This window comes from Meriones unguiculatus, chromosome 9 (assembly GCF_030254825.1).
Source record: "Meriones unguiculatus strain TT.TT164.6M chromosome 9, Bangor_MerUng_6.1, whole genome shotgun sequence".
Lineage (NCBI taxonomy): Eukaryota > Metazoa > Chordata > Mammalia > Rodentia > Muridae > Meriones > Meriones unguiculatus.
The window spans coordinates 38,380,924-38,393,167 of record NC_083357.1 but is presented as its reverse complement, the minus strand read 5'-3'; the positions used below and the strand labels follow the sequence as shown (position 1 = coordinate 38,393,167).

General features: G+C 39.6%; 1 protein-coding gene across 1 annotated transcript; it reads right to left on the bottom strand.

Annotated features, from left to right (window-relative positions):
* Positions 1–10: 10 nt before the first annotated feature.
* Positions 11–9,829, bottom strand: Ndufb6 (NADH:ubiquinone oxidoreductase subunit B6). The gene is made up of 4 exons (XM_021658174.2): positions 9,527–9,829; positions 7,434–7,526; positions 1,863–1,907; positions 11–193 (listed from the first exon to the last, which is right to left on the bottom strand). The coding sequence occupies exons 1-4, from the start codon at positions 9,704–9,706 to the stop codon at positions 125–127; spliced, it is 387 nt and encodes a 128-aa protein (XP_021513849.1). The 5' UTR covers positions 9,707–9,829; the 3' UTR covers positions 11–124.
* Between the last annotated feature and the right edge of the window lie 2,415 nt (positions 9,830–12,244).

The following is a 12,244-nucleotide window of genomic DNA, read 5'->3' as shown; positions in this document are numbered from 1 at the left end:
TCGGACAACCTTTGGAAAGTAATAAGCTTTATTAGTTACTTTTGCAGGACATAGATCAGTAAGCATAGCACTTTAGGAACACACCTGTGCTGTTACACAAGTCTTTTAAGTTTTTAAGTGCTCTTCAATGATGTTGATCAGGAAAATCTCTCATTGGTGGAATTACTTCTCCAGTCTCCAGAATTGTATCGCCCTAGGAAAAAGTAGATTAATCCAAATATTCATGAGGACTTAAAAATGAAAGAGGTATAAACATAATAAAGTGCATATATAAACTTTATGGATACACCTGTGAGACTATTGCCACAAGCAAGATAATAACGTACTTACCATTGCAAGATTTAGTATTTTACTCATTCCATCTTAGTCTTTCAACCTCAGAAAAATATGAAGTCTGCATAGATGGTCACTGTAAGCTAGTGCATGTTCAGAGATTGGTGTTCATTTTATTATGGACTGAGAAATTGGACTGGAGAGGACAGCCTGACTCATACTGGTCTATCACACTAGAAGAAGGAAAGTTGCTCTTTTAAGCCAGAGACTCGGCCCGTTCTATTCTAAAACACTTGGCCATTCCGCAGATTCTCAAAAGAGAGATTCTGGAAGTGGTCAAAACCAGAGAAACAGGAAAGGACCAATAGGAAAATAAAGAATGTTACAAAACCACTGACATGGTCTTCTGAAGAGACTGTCTTGTTCTCTGAACATGAATGATAAAATAAACACAAAATTAGATAACTAACCAGACAGGCAAAGAATAAATAAATATTAATTAGCCAACTAACAAAACCAGGAAGTGAATGTCCCACTTTGAGACTATACACATCAATTACATGTAAGTAAATAACAGAAGTTTCCTGCTATTTCCTAAAGCATAGTTCCAATTTTGATGGTTCTCCCTAAAAATCCCTTGTTGCAGCTGGTAACAGATTACTGTAACGTATGCTACTTAATTGAAGTCTGAATTTATAGTTACAGTGGTTCATACATTAATTGTAAGCAGAGACATGTTTTAGTATACTAAACAAATCTCACAACCAATAAAAATACCAATTTATATCATACTTTATTTTTGATGTCATATATTTATACATTGCATTTTAACATATTGATATATGTAAATATAAATGTTTAAACATCTATATATTATATAATTTATCATATATGATACAAATAGGTATTTTTATTGGTTGTTAAAACCAATATAATATATGTTATTGTTTTTGAGACAGGGACTCACTCTATATCTCTGAGTGTCAGGACATTCACTATATAGACCAAGCTGGTCTCCCAGCTCAGAGATCCTCCTGCTTCAGCAAAAGAGTCCTGGGTATGCCAACACGCCCAGCTTAAGTTAAATTTGAATTAACAAAAGGTAAAAATATGCTAGCAGTCATTTACTGTGTTGAACATCCTGAATGCTGAGATTAAAGTAATTACTTTTAGAGCTCACATCTTTGTAACATAAATTCACACTAATGTATCTTAACTTCAGACTGAAAACTATAGAGACAAAGCCAAAGAAGTTAGAATCTGGAAAGAGTAGAAATTCAGTTGTTAGCTGCCTGTACAGATATCTCTTCAGGCTCATGTTGTAGTCCTTTACCCCTGAAACACTGGTGGAGCTTTCAACTCTAGGGCAGTCAAGGTCATAAAAGAAGGTTGGGAAACAGTGCCCACTCCTCATTTTCAATTTCAGTTGCTACTTCATGCTACCTCTCCTTTTTCCCCATAGAATACTACACAAGCGCACGAAAGCTGACAGTAAGAAAGGATCATTTTATTCTAATGAGTTTGGCAATCACTTGTAGAATAGAGGCAGGGTTACCATACAAGGGAAAAACTGGAGTTTTGAGACTTACTGGGAATATTCTGGGCTTCGTTTCAACAATGGCATATGGTTTTGTCTGCAATAAAAATAACTCAGTGTAAGTTACAGTGTTGGACTTTCTTCTAAAATACGGTAGATCTTATCCCAAGTTTATACTTAAGCCCCCAGTTTCCCCAGAACACTGGGCCATATAAATTAACCATGTCTATTCTGTTTTCAATAAGCCTCTGCACATACCCCAACAACACAAGCAGCATGATCCTTCCAACATGGAGCACATTTCTGCTCAGTTTCATAATCCTTACAGAAAAAGATGGGAGTCCTTGCTCTGATCTCTAAAACCCTCCATGATCTCACCCCTAGCTAACTATCGGACTTTCTACCATTCTCTCCCTCACTATACTAAAGTCACAATGGCTCCCTAGCTATTAGTCCAATCAATAAAGCTGCTATTTCCTTGGGCTTTTGTGCCTATTGATTTCTCTTCCTGAAATGCACTCCTGGATGCCTGCTTGTTCCTTTGCCTTATTCCAGTTAGGTACCTTTTAGTATCACCTTCTGCAGAACAGGTCAATTAAAACAGGAGTTACCCTGTCATTCTCTATTCCTTTACCCTGCTCACTTTCTCTTTTAAAAAACTGATCACATCCTATGACCACAGATGCCTCTTATTCCTGTGTTATTGCTCGTCTGCAAGACTAGAATCAGCTTTTATGTCGCAGGGACACAATCTGCTGTGTATACTGCAGTACCCCTGTTTACAGTGCTTTGCATATAGGAGGTGCTTAATATATAAATGTAGAATAAAGCATATATGTCTACACAAGATACCACACCAAAATACTTAAAAGATTTTTGGCATGATGTAAGACATAAATCATATAAGGCAAGGGGACCAAGATTAGAAGAGAAACTTAAGACTATAATACAAGGAAAACAAAATATCTTTATTATATGAACTGTGACCAGGGCCAGCGAGGTGACTCTGGATAAAGCTACACATGCCTGGCAACCTGAGTTCCATCTCCAGAACCTACATGAAGATAAAAGGAGAAAACTCCACAAAATTGTCCTTTGACCTCCCACAAGCATAATAATAATAATAATAATAATAATAATAATAATAATAATACATATATTTAATTTTATTCTAAAAATAACTATGGCAAAGTCAAGATACTAAAATGTCTCCCAAGAGATATAGAATTCAGTTGCAAATGTTATTGCAACAAACATGCACTCACCTATACAAACGAAGAGAAAGAAGAAAGGACAAATGGCCCAGACCCCACCGAATATGAAATGTTGAATGTTGGGAGTTGGTCTGATACTTGTATATGGATGCTAGTTATTGGCCCTCAAGATCTGATTACTGCCTGGATCCTTGTTGTGTACACCTGCCTAAGGCATTACACCTGACTGGTGGATTAAATGGCCTATACTAGGCAGGAAGAATGGGGTAGGCATGGCTAAGGTTCCTAGGCTTTGAGTTCCAGAGAATCACAGGAAACAGACAGAAAGAGAGGAGGAAGGAGGACACCACAATAGGTTAGCGTGGAGAAGTCACGTGAGCCTGGAGGAAGGACTCCAATAATGGCCTAAAAAGGCCCAGATGAAGAATAAAAGCAAATATTTATAAGATCAGGGATGGAAGATAGCCCAGATGAGGATGGTTAAGGAGAATAGCATTGGATGGGAGCTGGGAGGTGGATGGTGAGGTTTTTGAGACAGTGGCCCAAAGTAAATAAGCAATTATAAAATCTAACTGGTGTCTGTGTCTTATTAATTATGAAAGCGGGTTAGATAATACCACAATGATTATAGGGCAATAAATAATATTTAGTACAACAACCCATTTTTATATACAACAACAGATGAACTATGTCCACCAGTGGCTAAGAAAGCATGAGTCTCTCAGAGAAGGAACCATATTAATGACTCTTTCTGTCAGCTCAATACTGCAGCTTATGAGGACAAATGTATTTTCAATCCCAAGACAACTTGGTCACAGGGATGATAAAGGAAACTACACTCAGTATAATTTAATAAATGCCAACTTTTAAAGTTGGGACAGGACTGGAGAGATGGTTTACATTTTAAGAGGGCATACTGCTCTTCAGAGAACCAGAGGCCAGTTCTCAGCACCCTCAATGTGTGCCTCACAGCTGACTACAGTTCTAGATCTAAGGAGAGCTGAATCCTCTGGCTTCCGTGGGCCATCTGCATTCATGTGTACATACCACAAAGAAATACATGGACAAAAATGGAAAATAAATCTTTGAAAATCTAAGTAAGAGTGAGTAGGAAAATGAAGTGGGATCTGGAAAGTCAGGGGAGGGGTGAATATAAACAAAACACATTGTAGTTGTATGAAACTCTCAAAGAATAAAAAAATAGGTAACTAAAAAAGTAAAGTTTGAGACAATTCATATTCTTTTGTCAGAGTATTTGTAATACATAAAATAATTTGGGTACTTCTAGGTCCAACAGATTAGGCTCAGGATTGTAATGAAATTAGATAACGGACACACTTTTGATTTAAAGTTGAAAAAAATTGCTTCTTAGGGGCACCAATTTGCCATATAAATATCTAAAATTAAGACTGAACAAATAAAATTTATAAACTCTCTTAAAAGAATGTGATTACACTGGTAAGTGGAATTGTCTTAAAGAGTTCAAATTCAATTAGTTTAAAGACACTAGGGACAGAATAAACTTGTTCCTGTTTTATCAGAGGAAATACAGTTTAATTCCCAGGCAACACTCTGTCCAGTTCTGTACAATAGCCACTCTTGGAAATTTCAAACCTTCCCTGACAGAAGGCAGTGTTCTTTCCTAGGGATCAGCATGCTAAAACATGCTGGGATGAAATAGGTAAGATGGACATTGACATGAAAAGGCCCATGTAATTCCAAGTGACCATGGTTCTCAAGCTAATCAATACAAAAATATAAAGAACGCTGACCCTTTAAGACAAATAAACTGTTAGTCCATTTTATCATTGCAGAGGGATTTTCTGCTGATTTCTGAAATGGAAATAACCCCATTCACATCCCTACTGGCACCTACTAACCTTACTTTACTAACACATCAGGCAGGCCAGGGCAATGTGAACCCTCCAGGAAATGTAACTCCCAATCAGTTTGCTTTTTTCCTGTTTTCTAATGTGTACCAAACTGCAGCAGCCTCCAGCTGATCTGCTTACTGTAGAACTTTGCTTCCTTCAATCTGTTTCTCTATATTTCCCTCACAATCTTCATGCCTTGTCCCATTTAACAGTGGGGAATTCAGGTGGGTGTAGAAGCTCATAGATGTAATCGGATGAAAGCAAAAAGATGCAGGGTTCAAGGCTACCTGCTTGCAGTGTATGAAACAGTCTCAATATACACACAGTAAAGGGTACCCACTGCTTGTTACACATATAACTTACCTTTTCTCCCTAGATTTCAAAACTTTCCTTAAATTTGTCTGAGCTTATTGTGTCAAGAGAGACCCTTTAGCCATCTTCTTAGTCAGGGACATATGGCCATGCTCATCACTGACAGAGTCTTTCCTTCTAATTGGCATTATTTGCTCCCTCCAAAATCTTCCTCGATTTTTGCTATCCATCTTCTAATACAATACATATTCTGGATGTCAAATATTTACTTTTATATATTCTTTCTAGAACAATAAAGAAGACATACTAGTAACAGTTTGTTCTTGTTGCTCAAAGAACAAATTGTTGGCCAGGAAGATGGGTCACAGGACACACACTTGCTGCTAAGCCTAACAACCTGAGTTCAATCCCTGGAGACCACATGGCAGAAGTAGAGAACCCAAGTCCTTCAAGCTGCCTTCTGACATTCGTTAACTGTTGCAGGTTATTTGATCCCATTGTGAACCCTAAAATTGTGAATTGTAAAACCCTGTTCCTTTGGTTTGGTTGAGCCCTATTACACACCTTTAATCCAAAACCTTTTTGTTTATTGTAAACAGCTGACCATGTGTAGCCCAGCCCTGGCACACACCTTTAATCAAAGAGCTTGCTATACCCAGAATTTAATAGTTAACCCTAGGTCAAGAGGCAGGGCAAGAAACTAGCTAATAGGGATTAAAGAGTATCAGGGACTTTGAGTTGAGGGGTATTTAAGTGTGGAAGCAGAAGGTGCTTTAGCTCTCCTTTTGGCTTTGGCCTTTTCCCCTGGGCTCTCTGCTGAGCTAGTGAGCCTTCTGGGTTTTTTCTATCTAGACCTGAGCTTAAAAGGAAGGTCAGCTGGGTGCTTTCTCTGCCTCTCTGAAATAGCAGGTTTTCACCTCAGCATCTGGCTCCTGAGTTGGTAAAATAGAACAGTTGAGATTTTCATTCTTTTATAACAACAGTTCACCTTCAAGACCATGATACTTTTGAAGGTAACAAACTGATAATCTTGCTCCACTGAACATTCTCTCCAGTTGGGCTTGTTTCATGATTCCTGGTGACTGCATTCAGATTTTTGCGATGGGCAGGAATATCAGAAAGCCGAGGCTGCTTTCTTCTTGCTGTGTCTATCATCAGCACATGGTTTCAGTCTGCCTCATGGCTGAGCACACTGAGATGCTGCCTGCTGGAGTGTAACTTAGGGACAGTACTGTTCCCAGGCCTTCTTAATGGACAGACTTAGTGACCATGCATGCAAGCCATGTCTGTGTCACATCCATGGCTATTTCTCAATCTGTTTATGAATACACAGTCATAGCTGTGAGTTCACACCAATGCTTCCAGTTCCAATTCCATTCTCCAAGGTGTTCTCCTTTCCATCAGCATACTTATTTGATCAAATGTCTTGTCACCAACACCACACCTGCAATGTTTAACCTCCTCACCCCTGGGCTGTGATGTTTTACCCCATCTCATGTCCTTACTCCCCCTTCTCACATTCCAATATTCTATACCAGGTTGCTGCCACTAAGGTTCCCCAAGTAGGCATGTTCAGTCTACTCCAACAACCCTCTCTAGACAGAGAGTGCTTCCTAACACTACCTGAGTTTGCACAATCCACACAGGGCAGTCAGCACTATTCCCTCTTCTATGACATCCCAGGTACTACATCATGCCCTTCTCCTAGGGTCTGCCTAGGGTCCAGTTGCATGTACCAACTATACTGTGCTACCCCTGGTCTTTAAACCATGGCAAGTGACTCTGGTCAACCCATGCCAATCTTTCCACGAGAAGTTTCCTATTTTGGGACACTCTAGATTCTAAATTTTAAAAATTATAAAAAAGCAAAAAGCAAAGGAAAGGAAAATGAGACAATGACAAAACCTGTTCTGAATGATATCACATTCCTGACTGACCTACACTAGAAGTCATCTTTCTACCTCCTGCTCAAGACTCTAGGTTTAGACATTCTGATCATTTAAACACTACTTCAAGGAAATGCCCCCCCCCCTTTTCTGGGCAATGCCTTTCAAGTTATAAACTAGTTGTATATAAATATAAGAGTAAACCTTTTACCCAAAAGAATTCAAAGAACTTTAAAATCAGCTTAAGATATTATTTCTGGAATACAGGATAGCCACAGAAAATTACTGGATAATATTAAAATAAATTCTGAAAAACATACATTTTAAACATACTTACAGCCATATGATACTTTACATAATAGTGAATAAACCAAAGAGGTATAAGTACATGGGAAACGGTGAAGAGACTGGACCGGTACGCCTTAAAGATCTGTGGGGAAACAAACACACAAAATAAACAAATAGCCTCTTTTTTACCTTTTTTATTTTTTAGATTTATTTTTTATGTGAATTAAGTGTTTTGTCTGCATATATGTATGTGTACCAGGAATGTGCCTGGTGAGCTCAGAGGTCAGACAGAAGACAACACTGGATCCCTTCGAACTAGAGTTACAGAGAGTTCTGAGCCACCGGGTGGGTGCTGGGAACCAAAATTGGGTCCCCTGAAAGAGCCAAGTGGTCTTAAGCACTGAGTCGTCTCTCCAGTCTCACCTCACCTCTCATTTTTACGTTTTATTAATTTATTTTGAGACAGGATCCTACTCTTTAGCCAAGGCTGACCTGACTCACTATGCAGCCCAGCCTGACCTTGAACTTCTAGTAATCCTCCTGACTCAACCTCTGGAGTTCTGTGATTACCAACATGTACTACATACTTTGCCTAGCATAAAATCTTATTTTTCACTGTTCGTGAAACAAAAAACAACCCCCGCCCCCAAATCCTACTACCAACAAAGCAATAGTGTGATAATTACTTTACAAACTTCTAAATGGAAAGTATTTCCTGACCTAATCCAACTCTTGGACTTCCTACAGAACATCCATTGACAACATCCAGAGCAAACAAGCCTTAGGATAAGTAGTCTTCTGCAAGATTGATAGACAAGGCTTAGAATAAGTAGCATTCGAAACAAACACACAAGACACTGTACTAAAATGGGGACGTTCTAAATTCACTGAGCTCTCTTCTGACACATTATTAAAAGGGAAAGTCAAAAGACACTACAAATGGGACAATTTGACTAAAACACCCTTTCAGGAGAAAGAGAACTGAGAATCTGTGTATTATAGCAGATGATTAAAAAAAGAAAAAATATAACTCAAGGTAAGACAAAATTCAACAAATGATTACTTCTTTAAGTCACTAAGTTATCAAGTTTCCACCAGTGACTGCCAAAATCAAGTTAATATCAGAAACAAAAGAAGGGAGAGTCAGCTTATGTTAGAGTTGAATTTTACCACCTTAAGTATATAATATCATTTTACATTAATTTCTGTTTCACTACTCTTTGTAGCACAGTAAGACAGTACTGTGGATTTCAACATGAGTTTCTTCATGTGACTAGAAGCAAATCATTCATTTTTTTAATAAGCCTCTCTAGCCTCACATTTAAAATAAAACTTGGAAACTTTTTCTGCCATTTAGGAATAAAAAGAAAAAAAATGAAGTTATGTACGCAAGACCCTTAGCAGAATACTAAGTTTAAAGAAAGCAAGCGCCCAATATTACATTATTATTGTTATTATTATTGTTATTGTAAGTAACTGAAAGCAATTCCCACATAGTGTTCATTACTCATCACTGATGTGACTTAATAACAGACTCCACGAAAATATCCAGAATCCTTAAAATAAAAAGCAGTCCTTGAATGAAGCCTGATGAAGCCACGGAATGCAATTTAAATGTAAATAAATGCGTGTTAGAAGTACGTAGTGATGAGCAGAAAGGGAAAGGGAGCTTTAGTCTGACAAAGCCCACCACATAGAACCCTGTCTTCTGTTGCGATCCCACGAGGCTGTACTGTAACAGCTGGTCCCTCTGGTAGTTAAGTGCAGCGTTAGCCGGTCCCTACCACCTCAACCTTACATATCGCATAAGTTCTAAAATGCCAAAATCACAGCCTGTGAACTCTAGTTAATTCTGACCAGCCTAACCTGAGGAAAGGTATCTACAGTCGAAAGAACTACAAGTGCGGCATCCTGTAAAATCCAAGGTCGGAACTCTCAGTACACCTGACACCCACAGGGGATCATCCTGAAGCCAACCCGCTCCTGAAATCCAGATTCCCGCCCAGGACTCTGCTAAACCTGAGGCCCTGGACTGACTGTCACTTGGGGCTCTCCCAAGTTCACCTCCGGGAGAGAAGCAGGTGGGGGTGGCCGGGCTGCGACCCGGCGTGGGAACCCGGACCTGTGTGGCTCATCTCTCACCATGTTCTTCCACGGGGACCGGTCCCGCAAGAAGTTATTCCAGAATCGCTCCAGGGGCCACATCCTGCGCGGGGGCAGCACGGGTTCCCGGGGGCTCAGCTCTTGGTCCTTCAGCCATCGCCTCCTCAGCTCCCGCAGCTGCTGCAGCCGCAGCTTCTCATCCGGCGTGTACCCCGACATTTCGCCCGCAAGCTCGCCCTAGAGACAGAGAACGCGCGCCCGAATCCGGGTCTGGTCACGCACGCGCGCTCCCGCTCCGCAGACCGACCTTGAGGCGCCAGGGGACGGCGCTGTATGATGACATCACAGAACCCAGACTCGGGAGGGCGTCATGGAAAGCGAGATCTGCGCATGCGCAAAACCCTCTTTTTGCCCTTGGGCTTTAAGAGCCGTATTAAGTGCGGTTTCCAAAGGTGTCTTGGTTTACGAACAAAGGCAGAGGACGACAGAAAGTGTGATTAAGTCCAGGGGATGGAGTTCAAAAAAGGGCTTGTACGGGAGGGACCCGGAAGGACAAGAACTTCAGTTTAGTGAGCCTCTGCCCCGCCCCCTTGAGTTCCTCCCTGTTGACCCAGAGACAGTTGCATCCAAGTTCAGCTCCCAGCCATTTAATAACCAGTCAAATGACCTTAAGCGGCTACCTCTATTTTTTCCCCTCCTCTGTACTGCAGAAATAAAGAGCACCTTATTTGGGAGGATTACATAGGCTTGCACATTCTTTGATCCAGTCGCCCTGCTTTGTATGATACCCCAAAGAGATGGTGAAAATTTTGCAGGGGTATGCACGATTTGTAATAGCAGAACAGGTTCCTTAATAGAGGGTTAATGGAAAAGCTTACAGTACTGCAAAGCATTGGACTGCTACTGACCTTGTATAAATAAGTGTTTTATTCACAACTGTGAAGTGACTTCTACAATCTATTGTTAAGGCAAAAAATAAAAACAGCTGCACTGAGTAGAAAGAAGTGTATATGGTATGCTACCTTTTATCCAAAAGCGGGGAGAGTAGTGGTGATGATTATATACATACATGCTTGATGAAAAATTTATAGTAATATAAATTAAAACTAATTTTGTTTGAATTTGGTTTTGGAGACAGGGTCTCTTGTAACATAGGCTGACTTTGAACTTACTGTTTAAGGGAGACTGGGCTTGAACTTCCAATTCTCCTCCACTACTACTCGAGGTGGGTGGGATACACCAGTATGCCAAACTAAAAACAATCTCTGTAAACAACAACACAACAACAAACCAGTATTATATAGGGAAGATAGGATGGAAACATTAAGTAGAAGCTAGGGGGCTGTAGAATGGGCTTAGTGATTAAGAACACATGCTGTGGGCTGGAGAGCTGGCTCAGAGGTTAAGAATATTCCCTGTTTTTTCAAGGGTCCTGAGTTCAATTCCCAGCAACCACATGGTGGCTTATAATCATCTATACTAAGATATGGTGTGCAGGCAGAGTGTTTTATAAATAATAAAGAAATCTTTTTTAAAAAAATGCTGCTCTTTCAGAAGACCTGAGTTAGAAGAATCTGGTTATACCGTGAGGTTTCTGGAGCTCCAAAAGAGAGAAATGTGATCCATAAGGCTCTCCCTAGCCTACCACAGCTGGGGAAGTTTCTAGTCAAGTAGGAAACTTGACTAGTAGGTTCTCCTGGTCAAAGACAAAAACATTTCAGCATCAGTAAGTACGAACTGAGTGATTTTAAAATATAAAATACATCACATACGCCAAGTGAAAATACTTTCTTAAAACCTCATTTGTGACTTCTGGATGGTCTTAAAAACCAACTCATTTTGAAATCTGAGAAGAAAAAAATCAGGTATTTTTTTCTAGCCTTTTTGTATAAATTACATCTTACAGTCACAAAGAGCTTGTGGGTAAGTTTTCTTCAACGAAGTATTTTAATACCGAACACAGGAAAAACTGGCAGTCGCAATGTCATCATTCTACAACCTTTCATTAATGAATCAGGACAGGGGTCATCCTTCTGTAGCGGAGGCTGCTCATAGAGAACGCAGCTGCGCCATCTTGTGGACAGCTGTCTTGTCCATAAAACTGAACTGAAATCTGTAAGGTTTCCAGAACAACTCATTTGAAAGAAAATAGAAGGGACAGAGGAAATCCTCATACAATACTAAAACGACACATTCAGATAAGCCCAAATTATGAAGATGTTAAGTAGCTGGTTTTTTTCTGAAACAAAAATATAGTTAGGAGAAAAATAGAATGAGGGCCAATAAAGAGGCAGAGGGCAATTTTAACATCACTGTGATATTTTATGGTATTAAGGAGGTATTAGATTTTGGCAGATGATACTGAGGTTATATTTTAAATGATGCAACAGAGGCACACCCATAAATGTATAGATGAGAGAGCATTGTTTCCGGAGCTTCTCAGTAAGAGGAGTAGGGTGAAGGAAATACAATTATTGAATTAGCAATTTTTGTGTGATAAGTCATTTAGGCTTATCATTGTATTCCTTCCTTTTAAACTATTTAACACTTGAAACTCAAAGTTTTAAAAATCTGTGCCTTGAAGTATGGAGCCATTATTTAAACTATTATTAATCTGTGTACATTTCTTGTAAAGCTTTTCTTACCTACAGACCTCAACTCTGTTATAATGAGAGTCTAGTAATAACAAGTCTCTGGGAGCCTAACCATGCTAGAAAGACCTACTGTACACAGGTTCATCAGTAAAGCATCTGACAA

Bases quoted from the DNA above. Each gene is read 5' to 3' on its own strand.
- Ndufb6 (XM_021658174.2), bottom strand. From the start codon at position 9,706: ATGTCGGGGTACACGCCGGATGAGAAGCTGCGGCTGCAGCAGCTGCGG. The intron at 7,527-9,526 runs GTGAGAGATGAG...GTTTCCCCACAG, and splicing joins GGTCCCCGTGGAAGAACATG to ATCTTTAAGGCGTACCGGTC. The intron at 1,908-7,433 runs GTAAGTATGTTT...TTTTTATTGCAG, and splicing joins ATGTAAAGTATCATATGGCT to ACAAAACCATATGCCATTGT.